The sequence below is a fragment of the Anomalospiza imberbis genome, chromosome 1 (assembly GCF_031753505.1).
Source record: "Anomalospiza imberbis isolate Cuckoo-Finch-1a 21T00152 chromosome 1, ASM3175350v1, whole genome shotgun sequence".
In the NCBI taxonomy this organism is placed as follows: domain Eukaryota; kingdom Metazoa; phylum Chordata; class Aves; order Passeriformes; family Viduidae; genus Anomalospiza; species Anomalospiza imberbis.
Window position 1 is genome coordinate 39,073,801 of NC_089681.1, and position 27,514 is coordinate 39,101,314.

General features: G+C 41.0%; 1 protein-coding gene across 1 annotated transcript; it reads right to left on the reverse strand.

The window, feature by feature from the left end:
* Positions 1 to 1,241: 1,241 nt before the first annotated feature.
* On the reverse strand, positions 1,242 to 24,399 carry TGS1 (trimethylguanosine synthase 1). Its single transcript, XM_068188613.1, has 13 exons — positions 24,241 to 24,399; positions 23,540 to 23,604; positions 21,985 to 22,157; positions 19,254 to 20,106; positions 18,352 to 18,469; positions 17,306 to 17,392; positions 16,323 to 16,494; positions 14,516 to 14,870; positions 12,086 to 12,259; positions 11,017 to 11,160; positions 9,810 to 10,026; positions 8,675 to 8,753; positions 1,242 to 1,540 (listed from the first exon to the last, which is right to left on the reverse strand). The coding sequence occupies exons 1-13, from the start codon at positions 24,336 to 24,338 to the stop codon at positions 1,424 to 1,426; spliced, it is 2,652 nt and encodes an 883-aa protein (XP_068044714.1). The 5' UTR covers positions 24,339 to 24,399; the 3' UTR covers positions 1,242 to 1,423.
* Positions 24,400 to 27,514: the final 3,115 nt, after the last annotated feature.

Consider the following 27,514-nt stretch of genomic DNA (forward strand, 5'->3'; position numbering starts at 1 on the left):
AGAGCCAGCACAAGATTTCTTCCTTGCTGTAGCAGTAGCAAGCAGTAGCACAGTGCTGTAGCACTGTGGCAAAGTACAGTGATCCATATTAGCCAAAGTATCTTCATAAAATACCTTCCATGAAGCATGAATGTGACAGTAACAGTTTAGCACTTGTCTGGTTCTGGAAAGACAGCAAAGTTAGAAAACAGCTATTTCCCAAGGGCTATTTTACTGCACTGCAAACTCACACTGAGTCTTAACAATCCATAAACACACAAACACTTTGGTCTCTTCAACTGTTTTGAAGAGTTGGATTTCATTGCTTAATGGGGAAAATAGATTCTCTTATTTGGGTATTCTACAGTTATTCTAGTTTTCTTGGATAGCACTCATGTGTGGTTTAGTGCTTAGTTTCTACTGCCTTCAGCATCCTGCTGCACTCAGAGGAGAAGCAGCATTACTTTATCTTAGAAATTACTATTCCTACACTCTTACCTCAAAAACAAGCTCGAAATTGAGTTTGGGGACTTAATATAAGAATATTTCAGTGAGAGCACCATAGCCATGCCCTAGGCATTTCTCACCTGCTTCCTCTTCTACTTGGAGAACTGCACAAAGGCCACTCTTCCCCTCCAAACTCTAAGTGGGAGCAGACAGCACTCACCAGGAAAAGCTGGCTTATTTCTGCCCTCCCTGAAGCTTGTGTGAGGATTCCAAAGGCCTAGAAAAGAAGGGGGACAGAAACCCCTCTGCTTACTGATACAAACCTCCACACAGAAGGTTTCTTCAAAATATCTTTGCAATGAAGAGGAACGGCAGGGATAGAAAAAATAAAATAAAATGACAATACCCAGAGGGTAGAGTCCCAACTCCAGACACAAATACAGCCAGCTCTCTCTCTGAGCTGCAACAAGCCAGAGCACTCACTAGAATCAACGTGTGAACCTTCATCCTGCAAGGGTTTCTCAGAGAGCAGGGAGTGAGAGAGGTGGACTGGGGTTAAACTCTTGTGGTAGACCTGACCCTCTAGTACCACCTGATCTTCAGATGCTTTTGCTTCTCAAGCACAGACAGCAGCTCCTGTGGCTTTCAGGCTATTTTTCTTGACCCTGTGGGTGCTCAAAACCAGAGCAAGAACAGAAGTAGCACATGTGAGAGTTACAAAGAAATTCTGAACCCCACTTCCATGGGTTGGGCTCGAACCTTGCAAGACTGCATTTTATAAAGATCTTTCTTCATACATTCATAGCTTTTCTATGTTTACAGTTTTGTCAAAGTTATTATAAAACATTTATTGACAGTAGCAATAAACAGAACAAATTTCTGCAAACAGAAATTAAAGTGGGAAATGGCTTTAAGTCATTTTTGACCAGCCAGCTGTACAAAAGCTTAAGCAAAGCAGAAATCAAGGAGGCTGGATTTGGAAGAATCAACATGGAGTTCAGGAGATGTCATGCCTTATTAGATCACCAAAATAAGCTGTTATTGTCTTCAGTTTGTTATTGAGAAAATTTTGTTCTATTTCAACTTTCCCTCCTGGTCCTGCTAAGGAAGCCACCTGAAAAACAAAGAATAAAAAATAAACCACTCAATGTACAGAAAAAGAGGCAAAACCCCAAACCTTCTAAAGCACAAACAATCAGAAAAAAAAAAATCTCTGCTCTGTTAATACTGGTGGAAAACGTTCCTTGGCAGTTAATGCCTCTGGTCCTCTTTTTGTCTCCTTTTACTCACAGGAGACATTTGTGGCTTGTGACTGAAACATCCTCCTCACCCAAATCACGAAAACAAGAGGATTTCAGAGCCAAAGAGAAATCCTCAGAACTTGACATGCTGTGCTGAGGCAAGAGATGCTAAACTCTGGTTTGCATGGTACTTGGCATTTGAGACATGCAGGTGTAGCAAAAAGCAAGCTGTAAGCTGTGCTTGAAAGATGTCACATCCCAAATTTTGGGGGAAGAGTAAAACCAATTTTAGTAATTAGAATTAGGAAGAATAAGGTTGTACTGAAGAGTGGCAGGGTGGAGGGGAACAACCCAAACAAAACCAAGCCCCAAACACACAGAGAAACCCATGAAAAAAGGCCACAGTTAATTGTTTTTCCTATTGCAACCAAAGAAAAAGCTGTTGTATGCACTGGAGTCGCAGGCAGTGCTGAGGGCAAGGCTGGGGCAGCGGTGCCTCTGCAGGCTGGGGGAGCCTGTCAGGCAGCACGGGTCCCAGCTTTGTGTTTATGATCACTGGAGTGAGAATTTCACCATTCATGCTCTGTTGGACTGAGCCTGGTGCACACCTTCAATGCGTAACGATTACAGACGATTACAGGACTTTGCATTTTGGACTGGAGAATGCAATACTCTCCCCTCTCCTGTCCCCACTCAGGATGACTCTGAGGGATAACAGCTTAAAGGCCATCAGTTCCTCAGCAGGAGAGACTGCACAGTCAGAAGGACAAACACCAAAACTGAACATTGTCTGCTTTTTTCCCCTCCACTTTGGACTCTGAGGACCTGTCCTGTGGGGGGGGTCCATGCTCCATAGCCAGTTCTGCTCCATGCTGCCATTCTCCCAGGCTGCTGCAGGAAAATTATTTCTATAGTTTGCCATGCAGGGAAACTTCCCAGGCAGACGTAAAGTTATCAGGGCCTACAAGCCTGTAGTAGACTTTAACTGATCTTTAAGCCAAGATGATGTTAGCAGCTGAAACTTTGAGTTAAAGCTGTGTTATTAACACTTCTAAAGCCCCTTGAGACTTGACTCTGTTGTGCAGGTTTAAATATAAACATGCTGAACTTCCTCTATTTTATCCTGAGTAAAAAACCAGCCTACTATCAAGAGAAAATAACAGATTAATTTAAACTACACTTTGAACCTTTTTTGACTTGTCGAGAAAACTGCCACACTTATCTAAATAAAGCATTTACTTTTCTGTTTTGATTTTCTCCCTTTGAATTTTTTTGTTTTTGCAGACAAAAACAAAAGTGAGAGCAGTTTCTTCATCCTTCAACTTCTGGTGATAGGAAAAAACGCTCCGCGTTCTTGTCAGAGAGGAACCTGCCACTTAAGTAAAAAACCAGAGGCTGGCTGACTTATAAATAGCACAAGAATCTAAAATTGGCAAGTGATCAGGAATGTTAATTTTACAACTTATCTGTTCTTACTTGAAACCCACAAAGCATTGTGGGTTGATCCATAGTTTTTCTAGGAAGATGTTAACTTTTAATTTTTTACAAACAGCAGCTGGAATGTCCCTTCCAAAAAGCATTAAGAGGCTTTGCACTTTATAGCTGATGTCACTTACGTACTCTAAAATATTAATTGGATTAGTCACTATAAGAATACTGAAATTAGTGTCTTGGGGTAATGCACTCCTGCTTTCTGGGCACGGTTTGTGTCACTAGCATATCTAAGTATGACTAATGCATTGATATTAAACACTAGTGTTTACTAAACATTTCCCTTAGAAGACCAAGTAAAACAAGATGCCCATACACTGACAGGTGGTGTCCACCAAGGGACAGCTGAAAACTTACATATGCTGTGTCTGGTGTCTAAGTGTTAAACCCAGGATAACTATGATTTATTTCAAACAACAACTAAAGGTATTTGATAAACCCAAAGGTGAAAAAAAAATTTAAATAAACACATGGGAATAAGTTGTGCTGGTACTGTATGCTCTTTAACCCACCTGATACACAGAAGATAGAAATGTAAATCTTCTGTGACAATGCTTAGTTGTAAATTACTGGAGGTTGTAAATTTAATTACGTAGGAGTTGCCAAGTTTTCCTCAGCAGGGCTCAGTCAGCCCTGACAAGTGTAGTGAGGGAAGGCTGCCACACACCAAGCTTCAAAAGGGTCTGGCCTGGCAGAGGGACACCCTCTAAAAATAACAGCAGATTGAGGAACGATGCTTTGAGAAAAACAAAGGTGCTCAGCTATTTTTAGAGATACCGACAAACATCTCCTGTTTTTGCAGTGCACTACAACAATTAACACAGAAAGGCTTCTTAATTTCTTTTAAAAACTCGACTAGTCCAAAATGTCTTTATTTTGCACTTTCTTGTGTACATACAATAATTCCCTGCTGGCAACTCTCCTTACCCTGGTTTATTCTTTAGCCCAAACCTACATTAACTTGGGTGGGCAGATATTACCTCCTTTGCTGTGCTGCTGTACCTCGGCAGAGGTAAAGGTTGCAGCTTCAGTTAATACCTCCCTGCATCCCTCTCACCTCCATCCTTCAATTCAGTGACTACTGCTAAGAAGAGTTCACAGCTACAGCCACAGCCAAAACATATCAAAAAAAGTAGCCAACAGGTTTGAAAAGGAGAGATCAGAAAAGAGGAAAAGGGGAAAAAAACCATACAAGATTATTTCAGGAGCACAAGTTGCTTGAGGTGCAAACTTCCCTTACATTCTTCAAGTGTATTTTTGATCATGAAGGTTTTCCTACTGGTCTTAGGGGTTTTTCTACATTTTTTAAAATCATACTGAAACTTGTTTAGTAAAGTAACTTCCTATCTGTTCCAGCCACCAACTAACATAACCGTGGACAAAAAAAATATCATATTCTTTTCTCCCCTCCTAGAAACTTTTCTGAGGTATGAGAAATACAAGCTTTTTGACTTGATATGCAGTCACACAAGGACACTGTGAATCAATTAATTTTATAGAATACTACTAAAATGAAGAATCCCCTCCCCCTGCATCCAACCTAAAAGCTAAGGGGAACAAAACCCAACCCACTTGAAAAAGAAGAAAATGGTATTCTTTACACTGAACATAATAAAATAAAATGCTCTTAGGCAGCATTTTTGAAAATGTACAGGTATGCATGTGAATTATGACACCATCACTGTGGTGCTGCCACCTTTTAACAGGCCAGACATTTATTTACTTTTTTCTTACTTTGTGCAGGCAAACTACAATTCAGAATGCAAGAACTATGACCTTTAGGAAGACTGAAGTTCAGAGGTATTACTCTGGCTTGGTGTATGCTGTGGGTAACTTCTGGCTTTCTCTTTTATCAAGGACAGAGAACACACACGAGTTTAAAGTGGGCTGCTTAAAAGCTGTTGTTATTAACACAACAGTCACAGCTGAAGCGTATGCAATTACATACACTTAGGAATTATCAGCCTGCAAAACACATCAACCCACGGTCTTTTACCTGCCAACTCCCCTAATACCCAAGCACCTTAAAAATACTACCAAATCAACCTCTGTTCATTTCCTGGCCTCTCATTCCCTGTCTTGCTCATTGATCTGTTTACTCCTAAATAAAGATGACTCTGCTTGGCAAGTCCTATTTGGCTACTCTCCATTTATAATCATAGCTAAAAGAGAGAATTCAAATAAATAAACGGGTTTTACCCATCTTTACACTCCCTTCATTGAGCAGTCATTTTTAACAACTGGACCTTCACATACAGAAAGACAGCAAACATTTTTCCATCCAGGCAGTACGTTGCAGCCAGAACAAGGCCTTAGCATCTAACTCGTAATTTTCTCGAAGTGATTGACACAGATGAGGTGGGAACAAAGACAACAACAACAACAAAAAAAGAGTACCAGCATAATGTATATGTTTTATAGGACTATCAAGGTCCAGAACACTGCTTAATTTTAGGCTCATGGAACCACTCTACACTAGACAAGAAACAAAAAGTCATTCCTGTATTCTGGCAGTACTTGAAATATAAGCCAGGTCTGAGACACCAACATTTAGGACAGCAAAAGCTCTGACAACAGCACAATTTGACAAAATGAGACATAACTACCACAAACAACAGTATGCCTGTCTTCAAAAAATGGTTACGTTTTATACAATCACTAAGACACAATCCAGTAGCTGAGCTGCTAACCACACACAAGCAGGGTAAGTAATAAATTCCCAATTCCCCATTACTCCATATCCCAAACCTGGCTAGGCTGGTAAAGATGCTGATGTAGTTATCTGTCTCACAACAGACCAGGTCACCAACATTTCAGGCTCACCAGTCTATTGGAGGGAGCCATCATGCATCCTGACAGTAAATGTGTACAATTTCTACAATGAGATGAAAAAAACAGATTCCACCATTAGCAAGAAGGTCCTACAGCAACAAATTGCAGGTCCCTCCTGCTTTGCTGCAAATATTAACATTTGCAGAAGTATTATCTGGTACAGAAAAGAGACTGTGAAAGAGATTGGACTACCTGGGATGACTCCATTTCCCAGAGGTGAGTACACACTTCTCATTCGGCCCAATGAGGCAGAGCACAGCTTGATAAACACTTCATAAGTTACATTTATGAACTACATAATTACAGGCAGTTATAAACATACACATTTTTTAATGTATGTGCACACACATAATTATTATTCCTCATTATTCCCAGCTAGAAAGAATATTGTTAAAGATTAATTCAATCTAAAAACAGACCTGCATACATTACAAATTTCCTGACATGTTTGTAAACAAGGAGATTTGATGCAATTCAGGGAAATGTTTTTAAATTTCTTGTAAACGAACCAACCATCTTGCACTGGTTCACTGCTCCCTCTCGAGGCAGAAGTACAGAAGTTCACTTCTCTGAGACCTAAACTCCATTGAATTTTTAAAGGGAATTCAAAGAATGCCACTTCTCTCTACAAGATCAACTCTACAGCAACGTGGCCGTGCCTGCAGAAGTAATAAGTGCTGGTTTTGCAATAGTCATGTGGAACAAGGCTGGATATCATGTTCACCAATAAGGCAATGAACACCGAGTCCTCTGACACAGCTAGGTCAAGGTCAGCTACCACCCTGCTTTCACTCCAGCAGCAGAATCCCTAGATCCCTCTTTTATGTTTGCTATCTAACAGTGATCTGATAGCTATCTTCCATAAAAATTACATATTTTCCACTAAATTTGAACCACCTTAACTAATGGTTAAACAGTAATTTTATTGTAAGGTTGCTTCTAACTGCTGGGCTTTTAAAAAAATTATTATTAATTTTTATTTTGCTGGAGATTCACAGCCCTAGAAGTGTAGTGGCAGTAAATCCAGAAACTTCATTCTTAAGTACACCTGGAGATTTTGGTAGTCAAACCCATAACAGTCTTCTGTGGACCAGAGTATTCACCAAGGTCATAGCTGGAACAGTCAAACAGTCACGTTTGACACACCTTTGTCCACTTCCTTAAGACACTTCCTTAAACAGTGGGCTTGATTAACACTCTCTTTCCCCCTCTCAGATCTTTTTTTTTTTTTTTTTTTGTTCTTATACTGACACTTTCTAAAGGCATAAGGAGCTGATTTCTCTTCCTAAGAGAAGCCCATAGCCTGGAACACTGAACTGAACCTAGGACCTCAGCTATGAACTTTCAACAGCTGAGCCATATTTTTGAGCAAAAGCTGTTACTCTGCAGCCATCTGTCTCAAGCCAAACATATGGAAATAATTAACATCATTCAGAGCCAATTGCACCAAGACATAGAGATGTCAGGACACCTGGCCTAATCACCCAGAAGAGCTCAGCTTTTCTGAAGGAAAAGATACAGACCTGTGGGGAGTACTCCTGCATGCTTTTGTGGAAACACAAGTGAAATGTAGATGCCTTTGGCCATTTAGAAAGCCAGTAAAAAGTGCTCACGAGTAGAGCAGAAAACTCTCTAAGGTCACTCTTCATCATGGGAATGAAATATTTGATAAAATGCAGTGTTAAGACACAACATTGTAATTAGAGAAACTCTACCTAAAATTAAGATCCCTGTTCAAAGATTCATAAGCCACTTTACATTTCACCAGCCTGAAATGCAAAAAGGAACTGAATCCTCACCTGCCAAAGCAACGGTGCTGTGCACAGCATGGGCTGAGATTCTGCTAATACTCAGGCCACGTGAATTTCAGCCTATTTCTCAAGCCAGCTGTTTGCCACTAACAATTCCATAAGCCACCATATGGCTTCATGCCCTGGCTACTCTAAGTCAGATGCAGGTTTTGGAAAAGCAGGAAAAAGTCCTGGGAAGTCCTGTGGCTTCTTGCAGGTAAGAACTTCTTCCTTCTTTCCAAAAAGCTACAAGACATAATTAACATAGAAAATACACAGAGGAAACTAAACCAGACACTCAGGGGAATTGTTAGTCATGTAACTGCTTAAAAAAAAAAAACATCTACCAAAAATCTCTAATACAAAAAACCCCACATTGGTGTCACAAATTCTGTGTTTATCATGCATCACTTCAGTGCAAGCAGCCTATATGGAACTACACACCTATGTGGACAGTATCAACAGTATCATCCTTGAGAGCAGTGACTGCAGGCTGTGATTTCCTGCAATCCTTCGAAAACTGACAGCCATGAAGTCTGGGACTCACCAACTTATCAGACAGTGAGAGCTGGTTAAATTATATTGGGTTTGGATATTTTTATCATGATGTATGTGCCTGGCAATTGGCTTTGAAACTTCTATATGAAACCCCATTCTGTTGCTTTAGGAAGAAACAGTGTCAAAACCATGGAAATAATCTTATACTCCCATTTCTAAATATACCAAAAGTACTGCAAACACAGAAATCATTTAACACAAGGGTCAAATTTAAAAACCCCAAATACCCCACATTCAGCTGAACACTTAAAAAGTTTTATGTATGTGTTTATAATACTTATGTTTTAAGTCACCTGAGCATTTTATTCATTACCAAGACCTCATCCAGTAACACACCTGGTTAATATCAGCATTCCGAGGCAGAAAATACACAATATTGTTGGTGATCTTCTTGGAGAGCCTGAAAATTTCAAATGTAGAAGCTAGTAAAGGAAAAAACAAGAGAGGGGAAGGAAAAGTTTCTTTATATTGATTCATTTGGAAAGTATGTCTCAATTTCAGCTATTATGCAATTAAATTATAGCTAATCTTTTAAGTAGCTGAGTAGGATTCTTTTCTGAAATGCAGAAACTCTATTTCACCATTATTCTGCATAAAGTAGGAAAAAAACCCCAACACTCACTTTTCAAGAAAGTTTAACTGAACTAGAGAGAAATATTTGACAAATTTGAATGTAGTTTGTAGCTAGTATATTCGGTTTACATTTGTTTTTTAATTCATTTTGTGGAATCTCACACATGCATATGAAGATTTTCTTAGTCGTACAAATATGGCTACATTTTAGCAAAAAAGGGAACAAATTAAGATTATTCTGTGACAAAAGAAACCCCACACTTCATATATGATGAAACTATTATGTTAATACCTTCCTAGATGAATGAGCGCTCAGTATCACTGTTAATAAGCTAGTATGAAATTCTATATATTAGTTAAAAGAGTTAATATTTTGCTTGCACTCTTCTGTGATTTCCCAAGTCATAGGCAGGTGCTATGACTGAGAACAGTTTTAGTAAGGTATTTTAAATAAGATATTCCCTTTATGAATCAATTAAAAAGTGGAATTAATGACAAGGACATAGTTCACACAACTAGTTATCTATCTATATCTATCTATATATATATATACACACACACACCATATGGCTATTTGATTGCTTTGGGGTATTTTAATAAAATAATTTAAAGGAGATAAACTGCTGAATTAATGTTTTAAGTTGAGAGCTACTCAATTCACTGATGGATGTTTTGCTTTCAGGAAAATCTCATCACTGTTTTTTTTTGTAAAAAAAGTAATAATATTTAAATTTAGGTGGTGAAGAGGACTAAACAAATGGTTTGCATCTGGAACTCCAGCTGCCAGCCACGTCATCCACTAAGCCAACTGAGTCAGCCAACTGAGCGTGCAAACCCCATGCGAAGAGAGGAGAGGAAAGAGAGAAGCCCAGCACACGGCGTAACTTGGAAAGGATATCCGTCTGGGCAGATCATGGTTTGGATGTTGAAGATTTCAGCAGTGGCATAGTCGGGCCCCCCCCAGGGCGGGCTGAGGAACACCACGTCGGCGCGCAGGCCGGCCGCCAGCGCCATGAAATCCCCGCACAGGAAATCGATGTGCTCGGCCACGCCGTACACCTCCGCGTTGTGCCGCGCCAGCCGCAGCTTCTCGGGATCGATGTCGATGGCGATCACTGTCCGCGAGAGACGGCGAACACTGGGATTAACGGGAAGTGGGAATGGCACCCGACCAGCGGCAGGTCACCGTGGTCAGACACTGCTGCTGTGACAACCCCGCACCTCGGCTCAAGGACCGGACACGGCACTGCCTGCCTAAGAGAGGAAGTTCCTCTTGCCTCAGGTTTGGCAGGAGCCTGACAACTTCAATGGTGTCCATTAGAAAAGTATTCTTCTTTGTTAAAGAGAAACATTTATCTGAGGCTGGCCACATAGTTCTGAAAATTGAGTTTAAAAGCCCCAACCAATATGGCCCAAGAGAGATGGATGATACAAGATTAGTACATAATAACAGAAATTGAAATTTAGCCAGGAAATACAAAAAGCCAAGTGACATGTATAGATTGGATTATAGCCTGCCAAAGTTAATGTGGTAGAAACTACCATTTGTCTTGCTCAAACATTAGTTAGAAGAGTTAGATAAACTGGTATAAGTATCTAGCAGGAAATGTTTTTACAGGAAGTACTCTCAACATTGCACTACAATTTCATTAGCTGGCATTAGACTAACATTAAGTTATCATCACTTTTCTGTACTTGGTTCTGCAGAATCTGCAGGTGATTCCATTCAGTGCTTTGAGTACTATTCACATGGAACCTGTTTTTGAGTACACAGACTTCAGGTAAGAACTTGGAAAAACAGCAGCTTTGACAATAGTCCACTTCTACCAGTGATCTCAGAGTATCTGACAGACGAGATATTATGCCACACTAAAGCAGCGTTGACTAGTGCAACACAAATCCATCTCTGACTTAGAAAAGCAGATTTACTGGTTGTTTTTGAAAACAGAGGTGTCATATTGTGAGTCTGATGAAGGGAAACAGCTGCTGTTGCTACAGAAGCACCAAAAAAGAAAATAAATCAACAACCAGAGCACATACCCAAATAGTGTCAGGAAAAAGTCTGAAGAAACAAAACTAATGCACTGTTTACAACACTTACTTACCTCTTTTTGAGGTCAATGCAAACTGAATAGCATTTCCTCCAACCCCACAGAATGCATCCACTATGATGTCGCAGTTGAACGACTGACTGACACGGACAGCAATATGCTCAGCTATTTTCTCAGGAGTAACAGAAAACCAGCCCTCTGCAGAGGAAAGGGAAGAAATGTATTTTCACCTCTTATTTCAAGGTCACTTAATTTAAAAACAAACAGACCCACATAAAACTGATGGTTTAGCATTAATCCCAAGAATTCTGGCTTAGTGCATTCCACCAGGAAATACTGTCTTTGAAGATGATAAACTCTGCTCAGTCCAGAGATTTGCTAAGCAAACTAATTCTCACTGAATCAAACAGATATGCCTTGATCTCAGTACATGCTTTGTTGACCTTGGTGCTGAGGATTCTAGTTTATCAAGGAGAAGTCCACGGGCACAGCTATGAAAAACTTTATACATCATGATTATGCTCTGTAGCAAATAAAACCAGAAATATATTCTCTCATATCCAACATAATTTTCTTCACCGCAATGTCTAGTCTGCCAATTAATCTGCAAGTTTATGACGGAAAGCATTAGAAATGGAAGGCTTACAAACCCAACCAACAAAAAATGTCTGGTAATCCTAACTCCTCTTTTACCTATTAATTTATGATTTGAAGTGCTTTGCAAGTAAACATGGAAAAAAGTTGCTTTGCAAGTGACTGCTGCAAGTCAGAACAAAACAGAATGAAACTAGATCCATCAGCATACTTGGAAGTTTCACAAAATTATTTTATAAAACATAGAAATAGAAAAATGTCACTGAGCTTCTGAACAAGTCCTGACAAAGTATAATTTGGGTCCAGCAAGATCTTCAGCAAATTTAACGACTAATGCAGACAGGGATGTCCCACACTAAAAGCACTCCTGAAGTCCAAGACTTCTACCTGCCTGCTGGGGAGGGGTGCAAACACACATTCATTAGTGCTCCTCCTATAAGAAAATTAGTAATAAACTGCAAGAAGGACCAAAGATTTGGATACATCCTTGGATATACCACCAAGTCAGCACACTTAGTACTGAACACACCTCTGTCTAGTTTAATTCCCTCATCAAACCGAGAGAAGAGCCGGTAGCGTTGTGCCCAGTACTTGACGAGCTCTGGATCAGCAGCAATCTCAGGAGGTATAGTTCTCAGTGCATTTTTATTCCCCCTTCTTCTTTTTGTCTCCTTCTTCTTCACAGTAATTTTTTCATCTACAGCTGGAAGACACTGCAAAAGTTAACAGTTACTGTTCTTGTAGGCTAGGGAATGTAATTGGTAGGTGAGTGTTAAGATTTAAAAACACTGCTAAATGTTCTTTATTACTGTGTCGTGGTTTGACATGGAAGTGATTTTTTTTTTCAGGAAGTTGGGTCAAACCAATCAGTGGTCAAGTTTGGATATTGGCACCTGAAGTGACCACTGAAGATAGGGATACGCCTCTGAGAACACAGGGGGTTAAAAGCAAGAACTCCCAAGAGCTCGCTCTCTTTAGTTCCGGTTAAGGTGCTGTGCAGATCTCCCCTGCCCAGCCATGGGGCTGGGTGGGGGAGGGGAAGCCATGAGGCCTGGTCGAGGTGAGCCGAGGGGTAGAAGGACTGGAACCGAGCCAGCTCCTGTGGACGGAAGGGTGGAAAGAAGCGGAGATGTCTTTGTCATTCCCCCCACAGAGGGAAGAGACACAGAGTCCGGACGGCACCTGTAACTTTGCCGGCGCGGAGGAGAAGGAGGGGGGGCAAGGCGCCCAGCCTTGGCCTTGGGAATTGGCTGCTGGGCAGAGATATCAGCCGTCCAGGGAGTCTGAGCTTTTAACCCTTTCCTGAGAAATGAAGGCTTTGTAAAATATTACTCCTCCTTGATTTGAAGTAGAAGAGAGACAGTCTGGGATCCGAGATGATGGAAGAAGAAATTCTCGAGTTGGAAGGAGATGATGGAGTGGCTTGTGGCTGGACTTCTCTTGTTAGCCATAGACTGAACCAAATTCTCCTAACAGAAGCTGCACTTAGGGTGGTGCGTTGGTGTGCCAGGAGACCTGTTTCAGTGATTACCAGCAGAGGAGTAGAGAGAACAGAGGAGAGCTGGAGAAGGTGTGGAGAAGCCCTCTATCTTCAAGGAAGAAGAAGAGGAGAAGAGGACCTCTGTTCTTGGACCCTCAGCCCCAGGGGAAAATGGGGGGGACTGTAGTCCCAAAATGAGAAACTGAACTGTTGTTTCTTTTGGTCCACGGCCAAGCATCCTTAAAGGAGCCCTATGAGCAGCCTGTCCATGCACGGTGGTGAGAGCACTGTGACATGGAAAGGAGAGTGTCACCATGGCAGATTTTCTCCGGGCGGTTGCCATGTGTGACATGGAAACACAAGGGCGGCAATTGTGTTTCCTGGGGGGTCTGTAGCACAGGAGAGACTCCTGTCTCCCTTGAAAGACTGAGTATTTGAATATCTGAAGGGTAGCAACTTGATCAAGATCCTGGGTGGTGTCTCACTATTGAGTTTGTTTAGAAATTAGGTGGGAGGAGGAGGGGTGTTTTGGAAAGTCTTCATCCAGGATTTAGTGTTTGTAGTTTTCTAGTAGTAGTAGTAGTTTAATAAAGTTCTTTCCTTTGTTACTAAGATGGGCCTGCTCTGCTCTCTTCCTGATCACATCTCACAGCAATTATTTAGAAAAGTATATTTTCATGGGGGCGCTGGCATCGCGCCAGTGTCAAACCATGACATACTGTTTCCCAAATTATCAAGATCAGAGGCTTTAAATTAAAAAATAGCGTCCTGTATTTCAAGGGATTAGTCACAGTCCTAAAAACCGTCACTGTTCACCCATTATTTAAGAGCCTGAATCTTCAACTGGAGACAATAAACTCTATGTAATGAGCAAACAAGTGGATCAGAGACCAATTTAATGCCCTTTTATCAGTAATGAAGAAAAACCAATCTAGACAAGAGTTTTACAGCAGGAATCTAACATAACTGAACTACTGTAGGAAGAATTAAATTATACGCAAAAATCTGAATAATGCTGCTTTCCTTTGTTTCGTGTTAAATAGAAAAGTTTGTAATAGTGATTTTTTTTTAAATCCTAGAAAATAATTTTAACAACATATGTTCCCTAGAGCTCAGCAATGTGCATTTGAACCTAAAACTTGATGGTCTGTGCAGCTACCTGAGGTTTAATCATCCTCATCCTTGCAGAGGGGGAAAAAAGGTATGAATTGCAGACCTGTTATACCATGTTGAGGATAAACAATGACTGTTCATCTATAAAGAAATACTGTCACCATTAAAGACAAGACCTGGGATTCTGGCATTCCAGAAATAACCTAATTCCACTAGCACAGCTCTCAATTGCTTTTGATACCCTTAGACCTAATGAATCCCATCGAATTAACAAAATAAGTAAGTAGTGCACAACACAGTCACTTGAGAAGGCAGTATTAAGTCTACTGCCAATTCATTTCATCAGTGTGCAGGAAACTGATTTACCTTGGCTGATGTCCTCTGTCTCTGGCTGGAGATAATCAGGAATATCCAGAGGGACAAGCTGCCGCCCGCCGCCATGCTTGGGCCTCCCTGCCCCCTGCTCATCGGAGCCACTCGCCGCAGCGTCCTGCGCCTCCCCCTCAAGCTTACTCCCTCCAGGTGCTGTGCAGGCTGCACGGGAAGACGGTGGCTCCTGGATTTCAGCACCCAGCGTTGCACTCTGTGTGGCAGCAACACCCTCCTGACCCTCTGAGTCGCTGCTGCTCACAGACGATGCCTCTGCTTTACCCTGAGGGGCGGCTGTCTGGGACGTGTCTTCCTCCTCAGGTTTACTAACCTGCTTCAGGAACATTTCCACCTGCAATTGTCAAATATCACAGATGATCAGATGATGATCTGTTATCCAGAGCACAGCTTAACAGTTCAAAGCACCTGCCACTGCAGGCACTCTCTACTGCGTGTATTTTGAAAACACTAAAATATCCAGACTCAAAACATTCAAGTAGTCCTTAACCCTTTTAAAAATATTTGGAAACAAGTTGCCTTTGGGAACTAGATGCCAGCTACCTCCAAAAAAGAAACAAAAAACCAACCAACCAACCAAAAGATCAACTGATAAATACAGTAAATAATTGTCAACTAATATCTAAATAGTCACACTTGCCACAGCCCAGGTGACCAAGTCTACTACTTCAAAACTATCTTTTTCTAATCTGCATTCAGAGATGTACTCTGCCTCTCAGGGAAGAGTTTTTTAGCACAACAGGTAAAATTACCTTCACAGCTTTGTTGCCTCACCTTCAAGATGTACCAAATGGTGCAGGTGGTAAAGGGTTCTGCTGCACAGCAGAGAGTTCGACATAAGCTCCTAACCAAGGCACAGACACCACTCCAAACTCCTCAAAGGCACATGCAGATGCTCCTTTTTACAATATTGTTGCTCTGAGTGGCTCTAGACCTGGAGCAGTTCCTTACCTGGAAGTCTGAGGAAATTCATAACTTTTTTTTCCTTCACATAATTAAAGTTACCCTCAAACTTATTGGCCTCAGGTACAAAATCAAAAACTAATCAGAAATTATAGCAATGTGACTGGAGTTCAATAAAACATGCATGGCATCTCCACCACCAGAAAACAGTGCTTTGCATTTGGGTTTTGGGGAATGGCAAGCATCCCAGAAGAACGTGAAATAACATTAAAATCTATGCCCTCAGATTTTCAGAAAGACTTAAGTAAAATCTCCAGTGAACAAATGTTTGCACTTCTTAGCAATTTCCAAATTAAAAAAAAAAAAAAAAACGCATAAAGTTATAAATGAAAATAAATGCAGGTAGAGGTATAAGCAAAACCCTTTCAAAATTACTAAAAACATGGAGTTACATGAAATACACTAATCTACACAAAGATTTTCTGTTACTGCTGAAATGCCAGCATTAACAACTGGCTTCACATGCAACTTACAATCAAAGATACTTCTAATAACAACAGAAACCTACACCTCTAAAGCTATGTGCACCCAGATGCTAGGAATAACTTTCACGTAACTTGGCCATTTAAGCTCACGTTCCTCTTGACAGGGTCCACCAATGCCTTTCCATAGCCATCTTAATCTAAATATTCTTCATATTGGTGGGAGGCAGAGAAGAGGGGGAGAAAACAATAAAAAAAAAGAAAAAAGGACCAGTGGACTGACATTTGAAAATGCCATATACTCTGGGCAATCAATATTGTTTTTTCAATTTTGTAATACAACAACAGCTAAAGTAGCAGATAAACCTACTAATTACATCAGTGTTAACAACTAATCATACCTTCTTCAAAGTTTTGCTTTTTTTGCATGTCATTTCAGATTTCTCTGTAAAGAAGATGTGTGTGTTTTTGCTCTTCCTTGGTTTACGCATATCCAAGAATCTGGACTTGAGTTTTGCTTTTTTCTCTAAGTACTGCACACTTCGGTGGGTGAAATCTGGAATTCCTCCATACCTGAAAATAGACAGATAGATAGAAACATACATACATAAGGACTTATTTGGTTAATTTCGAGTTTGAAAGCTTTAACATGAATGTTCATGTTTAAAAAAAAAATATTTAGACTTAAGTATTTTTTTATTGATCCATTTAAAATAGGTCACTGGGTGTAGCTACAAAACATTGTACCTTCATGAAAATTAAAAAAAAAATTGAAAATGTTTAACTTCATTAGTTTTAGATTTTTTTTCCTAGTAGTTGTGTAACTTTAGATTAAAACATTTCCCAGGCCAGCCTGAAGAACAGGAAATGAAAAAAAAAAAATCTTGATTAGAAGAATAAAAGATCTTTTTGGTGGCTGTCAAGAACCTCCAGAACAGCTACTTTTACCTTCCGGCAAATGCAATTACAAAAAACCAACCAACTAAAAAAAATTTCACTGGCCAACACCTGGCAACACTTCACTAGTATAGCAACATTTCACTAGTATAAAGGAACTTCATTCCAATATGAAACAGTTAAAAATCATGATCTCAGCCCACAGGATTCCAAACTGAGAGGACCATTCACTGTCAGAGCCTTTATGCTATAATTTAAGTAGCTGACCAGCCACTTACCATTCATACAACTGAAAGTACCTTATGTGTTACACTAAGGTGTAGCTTGTAAGATACTTTAAGTTGTATAAATGATTCCCAGAGACTTAACTCTGGAACTTAGCTTCAAAAGTTTAACAAAAAGGAAATGGAGATGAATGGTCTATTTCTATAATAACAAGAGGGCTGACTTGCTATGAAAAGCCCCACAACTCCTTTTAAATAATTACTTTTGTCCTGTGCCACACTTGAAACCCAACACAGAGCAGGTTTCCTCAGGATCTTCCACTGGGTTCTCATCCACATCCAGCTCATGGCTAGGAAAAAACACATATGACAAAGTTACTTACTGTGAAAAAACCAATCATTTTACAGCTATACCACTAAAACTCTTGCAAATAGAAAACATTTGAATGTGGGCTTCAAGTAAGTTCCTCCACACACTGCTGAAATCAAACCAAGCAAATAACACCGTTCTATTCTTGTGCATGAATTTTTGGGTTGGTTTGTTTTTTTTACCCAATTCTATGGACAAATGCCCTTCTACTGGGATTATAATATTCCAACTATTCTAAATGACCTCTTAAAATACTTCATGGGAAGCCCTACATGATGAAGACAGTGTTTGCTCACCCTATTTCCAAATTACCTTCATCATCTATCACCTTACCTATATTATTATCTATTATTAATGCTGTGGCAACAGCAAAATACTAGAATAGAAGCACAGCTACATGATTAGCAGGTAACAATTCCACCCACTCCTTCACATTATAGTCTGCAGATTTATTAGAGAGGAAGAGCCATCTCACCATCTTTGAGACTATATATTTTTAGAGAACAAAGAAAAAAAACTGTGACAAGGCAGATACTGTCACTACTGACTGCCATAGTTCTGAGCATTTTACTAGCAGCATTCAATGCAGTTAAACAATACAGATTATTTACTGTTGTTCTGGTATTGTCTATACTAATTAGACCTAAATAAGCAAGCTGCCCTATGCAATTTAACAATCTTGTTTATTCAGTGGCACAAGAATAGCACCATCACTTTGTACAGTCATCAAGGCCATACACTGTTTCCATAAAGGACTGGAAAAGAGGAAATATCCACTGCTTGTTGTGAGGCAAAGCATTAAGTAGTGATGGAAGACTATGTGGCTTTGTACTGACATTTTAACTCATATCCTCAATCAAAAGTATAGTTAGTATCAATCAGAAGGCTCCTGGAGCTGGACTGCATGAGAAAAAAGCTCATGTAAATTTCATGACTTGCCTTCTCTTGACTTTGACACATCTGTATTCAGGAGGCTCTTCATCCTCATCTTCATCTTGGTCAGGAAGCAGCAACTGCTTTTTTTCATTTGAATTCGAGCTACATGACTCCTGCACACCTAAAAAAAGATACATCATATTTTCCTTCTGCATAAATCAATTCCTTATCTTCCTGTCCCTAAAGTACCCCTGCAACTACAGCTAGTTAGAGTGCCAAACACACATCTTTACTTGTCTTTGTTTGAGGGACAACACACTAACAAAACTTCCAGTGTTACACTGTAGTGTTAACAATCTTATGAAGGACCAACTTCAAATTGTCTCATCTCTCCATAAAAAAATAAAATGCCTACAAGATACAAAATTTGAAACAGTTTCTCCTTGTGTGTAAAATTTGTTTTTCATGTCATTAGCTATGCAAAGATATTCACACATATTTAGAAAGGGAAGGTTTAAACAGTCCTCTCATTTCTTTTTCAAAAGGAGATCTTTTCGCCCCTCCCATTCCAGCTCTACTATAGGATCAAGCTGGGACCACATCTGCTTCTTCGTCTCGTAGAAAGTCACTAGCAGCAGACTTAAGTCTCAGCTGCAGTATCAAGACTAAGATAAATAAATATGCACTAACAGGGATCTCTCACCAATATCCGTAGTACATTTGAAGATTTATGAAGTACATGTTCTGTTAAAACCATTTCTGGCTGAAGAACACATTCAATATACAGGTTAAAGAAGAGAAATTATCCAAAGAAGCAGAGGGAAGAAAAAGGAATCGAGTATGTAATAATTCCATAAAATACCTAACTGACTTTTTAAAAATGCCATAATACAGACATACCCTTGTTTCTTACATATAACTACCTAGGGAATTCTGATAATCAACTTTATCTGATTTTGTATTACCTGACTGGTTAATGCTTTTATTTTCAGAAGATGCTCTCCTTTTTCTGCTTCCTCCATCACAGGGCTCCTTCTGGCTTCCACTGTCAGATGAACTCTGTTCTTCAGGATCTTTGTGGGCTACTGTTGGAGCAGCACTGCTCTGCTCCACTTCCTCCAAATTCAGATTTAAATTACAGATCCCAGAGATTATTTCACTGTGGGGCTCAGCACTTGAAGGGAGTGTTTCCTCACCTCTGGTGTTGAAGTGAGACAGCTCCAAGCTCAGCACTTCACTGTGCTCAGGTCCTGGGCTAACTAAGCCCATTTCTCCCGAGAAACCAGTCTCCTGTGTAATCCCATTAATTTCCACCTTTTCACCATGTGAGCTCTCAGTAGTCCATCCTTGACTTGTCCAGTACTGAAACTGTTCCCAATAATACCAGTAGAGTTCACTATAATGTTGCTCCCATTCTTCCTTAGTATCTGGACTCCTCCAAGGCTCAGAGGTTGTGATGCCCTCAGACAATGAGACCTCCTGGTGCTTTTCCAACCAACTTTGCCAAAGAAGGCCCTCTCCGTACTCGTTCCAGTACTTCTCCCATTTTTCCTTAAGTTCACTGGCTAAAGTCTCACTTGCAAGGCGTTCTGAACTTTCACAGTTCTCTTTAATTACAGCCCGAGGTTTGGTGCTCATCTCACATTGCTCTGTAGCTAGGGCCAGCTCACCAGAAACGGGCTGGATACAACCACCACAAGCTTCGTCCTGGCATTCTTTCCCTATTTTATCCTCATGTTTTTGCTGTAACTCTTTTTTCTTCTTCTTTTTCTTTTTCATAATCTTCATGTTATTTTTCTTTCTATAATTTTCTGTTGCCTAAAAGATAAGGGAAAAGTTAGAAGTCCACAACATATATACAATCTTGTCATCTCTCCAATCACATTTCTGTTTCCATCACAACCCTCCCTCTCACTGCAACCCTGCTGTTAGCTTTCTCCCCAAAAAGACTTTAGAGTTTCTGGGTCTGATAGGGCCCTGCTACATAACCTCAACTGACACTTCTGAGGAAGGTGTGAGGAAGACCTGTAAAAAAGTCTGTAGATACCCACATATACAAAAAAGCAGAATGACAGACAGAAGTGGGGATGCTGAGTGGGAAGTCATTAGCAGCTTAAAGATTCAGAAGGAAAGTCATCAACAAGAAACACTGTAAAGTCCTAAAGGGAAGTTGATCAGGAACTGAAGGGTGACAAGATTGAGCTCAACAGCAAAACACTATCTTGGTATCATCAAAGTTTTTTTTTTTTTTATGGGGGTATGGTGGCTGACCCTTACTTTTACCTGGTATCTGCCCAATCAGCAAACACTGTCCAGTGTCTTATTAGGATAGCAAATATAATGCTCAACCTCATAGAATGTTAAATCCTTGTTATCTTTGGATGCTGTACACAAAAAAAAAAAGAAATCAGTCTGTACTCAAAAACTCTATAAATCCTGCAGCTGAATCTCTGTATGTCTTGAAGAGAGTGATCCAAAAGAGGGGTGTAATATCTTTTCCATCCCATAACAATCTCCAGGTTGTCTAACAGAAACAGGAAACAAGGAAACAACAACCTCCTGCTCAAACAGGTGGCCCTTTCATTTGTACAGTACAATCATTTCACTTGTTACAACAAACTTGGCTACTACAGTTATCTGGTGGAACAGAAGACAGATACCTGATCCTGAAAGGAACACTAAGACAACTTGTTGGTTTCATCAATTACAACTCCACTTTTTTCAGAGGGGCTTCCTGTGCTGACAAAACCCACATGGACAAAGGACTGTGAATGTACACCCCATTAAGTGCAATCTTTAGTTTTGTTACACTGACAAAAGTGTAAGGTGGACTATAAAAAAGTTAAAACTGAAGAACTGGCATTGATCTTTCATACACATCCCTCATGTCATTATACACAGTCCAAAGCACAATGCTTACTAGTAATCTAATAAGAAAATACATTATTTTCCCATTTAACTTATTTGCATATTACTAAACAGCAACAAAAATTGCACACATACTTTGGGCTTGAAGTTAGATGCCTATATGGTCTATTTACAAGTTATCAATTAAAATCACATACAAGTTTCTCCTATTTATTTACATATTTTTCAGGTCAGAACCATGCAGTGCTGTGTCTCACTGTCAGGGAGGTCTGTATTCCATAAAGTGGACACTGTGAATATTGCACTGTCTTTTCATCATCTGTGAAGACTTCAGGCCCCTTCTAAAGCCCAAATGCTTCCTATGGGAGGCAGAGCACCAAAGCCTCACTCCTGCCTTTTGGAACAGTCTGGCTTTATCAGCTGCAAGAGGGATTTGAAAAACTAGCTTTTTACATTACTCTCAAAAGCTAAATGGTTAAAGCAGACAGTGTGAAAATACATGCTCAGACTGGAGTGTACTACTTGTCCTGATGTGCAGCATCAGCTTTATCACAGCTGTTTTAAATCAGGTTTCTCTAGTCACGAGAGCAGTATAGATATGGACACATAAAGCACACCCTTGACCCTGTTTAGTCCAACTGGCAGGGGTGTTTTACAACCTGGACAGACCAAGGTGCTGTGTGCTGTTACCAGGATGCAATGCAGGCAGCTTAGAGGCAGCTCAGATACATTTCCATAAACTGCCATCTCAGAAATAATGAAAGGAGGCACGTCCCTAGGTCTGGAAACACAAAACAAACTGAACAAATAAAGCAAGTAAAGATTTACCCCGAAGTCCCTGTGGGCTGACTGCCCACCAAACTGAAGAGGCAATCCCATACTCTTCATAAGCTCAGCTTCTGAGTCTAATTCAACTTCTTCCAGGTCCAGGGCATGATCAGTATCCACCTTTAATCTCACATTGGGACAAAGGCTCTCCTCCTCAGATGCTTGTTCTTCCCCTGTTAACATGATATATTCATGAATATAATCTGGTTTTGACACCTCAATGACACAGCATGGCACACAAAAGATAGAACTGCCGCTTATGCTTTCTTTCTCATTTAAAAATCTTCCTCATAAACAGCTCAATTTCTGCATAACTATCAGGAGGAATCAAAATGTAACTTCAACAGTCAAGGCACTAGACTGGGTCTGTCTGGAAAGGAGTTAACATTCTCTAAACAGTCTCTATGGCACTGTGTTTGGGATTTGTGGTTGAAACAGTGTGGACAGCACACTGATGTTTTGGCTACTGCTGAGCAGTACTCATACAGCCTCCGTAACCTTCTCTTTGCCCGATTCTGCCCTCCCCAGCAAGCCTGAACTTCTATCAAATTGTTAAGCAAAAACATGTAAATAAAATTACAAATACTTTTGAGAAAGTAGGAGCTGTATATGGATGGAAATTATGAAATCAAAAGCTCTTGACTCAGTTGAAAATACTGAAACATTCAAGTTTTTTGGTTTGGCTGTTTAGGATATATTTATTGCTGAATTATCACATGAGACCTTTCCATTTTTAACCGATTGTTCTCACTACAAATCACTCATACATGTACAAAAACATAGTTTACAATCTCCTTCTTTCACTCCTCTCACATTGCCTCAATCTAATCTGTGCTATTATTTATCAGCTTCTGTTTCTGCACAGACTTCCTTTCAAATGAAGATATTATGCTGCTGGAACTATCAACACAGCAATGATTAAAAGATACCAAAACAATTATGTCCAGGTAGGCAAACATGAGGAATTCAGGAGATGGAGTAAGGGAGTGGTGTTGAATTTGTTAGAGTGTACACCATGATAATTCCTAGATTACAAGCATGCCAAGTGAGAGACTTACTTTTCTGGTCCTCCCCACATGATTCATTGTATTTATGTAAATCATTATTCTCCACATCAGTGCTATTGCACTTCTCTACTTCTGGCTCAGCAGATTAACTAGCAACAGCTAATTATCCTAGGCTGGGGTAGAGATAGCGGAGACAAACATCTTGGATCCACAGACCCTTCATTATGCAACCAATATTGAATTAAGTTGAAATTATGATTTAAGACCAGGTCAGGGATATGTGATATAATCTGTTCCATGCACCAGGTTAATATTATGTGAGCTGGTAAAGTTTATCTGGACAGGAATAAGCACTGCACTTGGTTTGACACAAACTTCTACATCAATATTATGGTAACCTGAAAGCTATGTAAGTTCTAAGTTGATATTCACTTCTGCCCCCATAGCAAAGGTACCGAAAAACACAAAACTAGGAACAACTTAAATAACCACACGTAACTCACTTTGAGACTGCACCTCACATTGCAGAGCACATTGTATTAGCTTACCTGTACTGTCATTGCCGTCTTTGACATAAAATCCTTTTAATCCCAGTTTATATAATTTTCGATCTCTGTAAAAATACAGACAGACACAGATGCAGACAGTCACCACAGAAACAATGTTTTTTACAGTAAAAGCAATCATTCAGTGGAAAAAACCTCCCCAGGGATGCAATAAAGTCCCCACTACTGGACGTTTCAAGATGATGCTTGATGGGGCACTTAACCTCTTCTAGGCTCCGTTCCCATGAAAGGCTGGACCAAGGGACCTTTCCAGGTCTCACACGGGCTGCCCTGTGACTCCAGACACGCGAAACAAATGAAAAGTAACATCTGGAAAAGGCAACACTTTAATAAAGCCCAACGGGAAAGCCTATAGGAGCGATGCTCAGAAAACGCTGCAGCGACGCAGTACAGTCCGAAATAGATTTTTCTGGTCCTCCTCTCGCTGAGGAACCGGCTGGCCCCTGCGGATGGGGAGCGCGAAGGGGGCGGCAGGGCACGCAGAGCCCCGGCCCGGGGATCGGCGTCTCGGGGCTCCTCTCGCCCTTTTCCGCTCCCCCCACGAGAGACGAACATACCGGGGTGCTTCTGTGCAAACCCCTGCTCCGCTCGCATCCCCCGGCCGCAGCAGCGCGGCCCTGCCCGCCCGTCCCCAGCCCCGGCCGCGGGCACCGGGACACGGGGGCGCGCCCGGCAATACTCACTCGACGAAGGCGCGGGAGCAGAGGCACAGGATGCCGCCGGCCGCCCCCGCCCGCAGCAGCAGCTCGGCCACCAGCCCCGGGCCCGGCTCCTGCACCATCGCCGCGGGAAGCTCCGCACGCCGGGCCCGGCCCCGCCGCCGCCTTCCGCCGGAGCTGCTGCCCGCGCCCGCCCCGCTGCGGCCGGGAGGGCGCCCCGAGGCCGTGCCTGCGCTTCCAGGGGCGCCCCACGAGGGGTACGAGGGTGTTGCCGGGGTTCGGAGAGGGTAAAAAGGAGCGCGGGAAAGAGCATCGCAACAAAAATCTGCAATAAAAGATACGGCAGCCAAAATCTGGAGTGGGAAACAGAAGTGAGCAAGGCGTTTTTGGAATAGTGACTGGAGCAGAATCAGAATCACAGAATAGTTTGGGTTGGAGCGGACCTTAAAATCACTTTGTACAAACCCTTCTGCCATGGGCAGAGACACTTTCTACTAAACCAGGATGTTAAAAACCCTATCCAGCCTGGCCTGGAACACTTCCAGGGATGGGGCATCCACAACTTCTCTGGGAAACCCCAGTGCCTCACCACTCTCACGGTAAAGAATTAACAGGAGAGCTTAAAACGGTGAGAGTGGGGAGAGGATGGGCAGAGGGAGTCAGAATGAAAACAAAGCCTGGAGAGAAAAGGGGCTTGGGAGGAGGCAGGGTGGGTAGGGAAGTCGGAATGAGGCTCTAGAGGCAGAGGTTGGGTGGGGAGGGAGGAAACAGCAGCCATGTGTGATACGGCACAGGGATACAGATAAGCATGTTTTGCTCACAGATTTCTTTACTGCAGGGTCTCGCTTCAGGCAATAGCTCAAGATATAACCTGGGAAAACGCCATTGAGAGACCTGACGACTTGACAGAGTTGGAGGGTCTTTAAAAATTACAGACTTTGGGATCTCTTTTTATCTGCTAACCTGCTTGATGGACAGTGAAAGAGTATGAGAAAGAAATGTAGCCTTTATATCTGCTCTGCTTTTCAAAACCAGGACAGGGTTAATTTTTTGCAGTAGTGCTAAAATGGAGAATACCATTCCTAAAGCACAACAGGCCCTCTGGAAAGTGTTTGTTTTTGACAAGCTGGGATACTGGCTGTTATCTTACCTGCATTCAATGTATGATAAGTGTGCAGTTTGTCTGCTCTGCTGTCTCTTTCTGTAGGCAACAAGGCTGTACAGCCTCATGAGGGTGCAAGATGTCCTCAGGATTTATAAGACATTTCATACAGAAAATATGCAAAGAGGAGTTTGGATGCAGAAGGATGTTCAAGGGAAAGTAGCACAACTACAACAACAAATTCCATCCATTTACAGAAAAAAAAATCTTAGTTGTATCCTGAATCACCCACCATCTTACATCTAATATAAAAAAATAGTAAATGCCACCATTAGTCAGGGCTTGAATATGTCTATCACTACAGTAATTAAATTCTTTAGAAGTACAGGGAAAGATTGCACCAGTTCTAGCATTCATGTGGGTCTAACTGCGTCTGCAATTAGGATGACATAGCACCTTCATATTTCAAAAGGGAAGATGCAGTAAAACGAAAACCTTTCAACACAAATTGTTTAGCAACAGCCAAATGCTGTGCATAAAAGTTGAATTGTGAATGGCAAAATATTTTGGGAATTATGATACTCCTTAAGGAAACAATGCTGCATTTTTAGTGAAATGCAGTGAATTGCACTATTGCATAAGAACAAGATGCCTCTTCTTTTATAATATTGCAGCCCAATATCCTACAGCCTGCAGGAGCAGCCACCATCAGGCAAGGCTAAACCTATGTGGGAATGCCTCCTTATACTCTCCCAGTCCCCAGCCACCTGCAGCTGATGGCATGTTTTCTGCCTGTTTAGTAAAACAGTGGATTTCTTCTCATGATACTTGTCCAGTTTGCTTCTCCCAGCTTCAAATGATGCTTCCCTTTCAAAAAGAAGAAGGTAGCAATTGATCCATACTCAGCTACTGTACTGGTGGATTTTGTAGATATCAGTCATCTTCCTTATAATCTCTTCCAAGATGACAAACCCTGGCATATCCAGTGTTCCTCCTCTGGGAGATGGTCTATACCCCTGGTTTTCCCCATTACTCCCTTTTCTTGTAGTTTACCCTACTAGAGATACCCCCTTTGGACCAAGGCTGCAGTGTCTGACCTAGACAGGACAATGCACTTGGGCTGTGATTTCTAGCACACATGACTTTAAAATGTGGCACTTATACCAGCAGAAAAATGCTTGTGACAACACTTGTTTCACTTTAGATTGCACTGGCAAGTAGCATGTTTCAATTAAAGTAAAATAATCCATCCTTAAAAGATTTCCACTGATGAGATTCTACTGATTTAAAAAGTCATATGTAATGAAATTAGTAAAAGTTTGCTATTGACAAGGAGCCTGTTTTACAGGAAGATAATGGACTGCTTCACACTGACTTGGTGCAGGGTTGGTATATTCTTCCACTAGACATGGTTTGCCTGATCCATGTGGATGACACAAAAGCAACCTGCATTGCTGTAGCCTGTTCCCCAGGCCACCTGCCCTTCCCTGCCCACCCTTGCTTCCCTCTGGTACATCCTGTTCTGAAATGCGTATTTGCTGCTCCCCTGTATTTCTGTTTCCTGCTCCTTGCTTACGCACACAGTCCTGGGACACAGCTTCAAAGCCCTTCTTGGACTGATCTGTTGGTTTTTTAAATATATATCTTAGGTGATAGTAAAGATCTCCCCTTTGCAGTGATCCTGGCTTTGCTGCTTTTATCTGTGCTTCTTAGAAGGTGACCTTGCCTTCCAACTGGCCTTAAAGCATTTCATTATTTCCTTTTAAAATCCCTTTTCAAAGCTAACTTCCATGACAAATACTGACCAAATAGTGATAATATGAAGGATTCTGGGAATAACATCCTTAGCTATTAAAAATAGAACAAAAGCAAATACATGCAATATTTATAAAATGGAACATATTCTCACTGTAACTCTTAACCTGCTCAATCATTCTGAGCTTCACCCTTACATTCACCTCTCCCTTACCATGTAAGAATAGTGTTGGACAAATAAGGCAAGTATTTCTAAGACAAGATGAAGCTTTTATATGTTTATGTATGAACTCTCAGAAAACAGTGTTCACTGTTTCCTTGAAGGAAATTATTGGATTGGATATGTATCTGAATATAATAAGAAAATCAAATAGTTTATCAACATCTCCCTTTACAAGCAGATTATAAGATTAAGAAATGAAGAACAGTATTTAAACAGAG

Bases quoted from the DNA above. Each gene is read 5' to 3' on its own strand.
- TGS1 (XM_068188613.1), bottom strand. From the start codon at position 24,338: ATGGTGCAGGAGCCGGGCCCGGGGCTGGTGGCCGAGCTGCTGCTGCGG. The intron at 16,495-17,305 runs GTAATTATTTAA...GTCTATTTTCAG, and splicing joins AAGTGTGGCACAGGACAAAA to GTATGGAGGAATTCCAGATT. The intron at 14,871-16,322 runs GTATGATTAGTT...TGACAATTGCAG, and splicing joins AAAGCAAAACTTTGAAGAAG to GTGGAAATGTTCCTGAAGCA.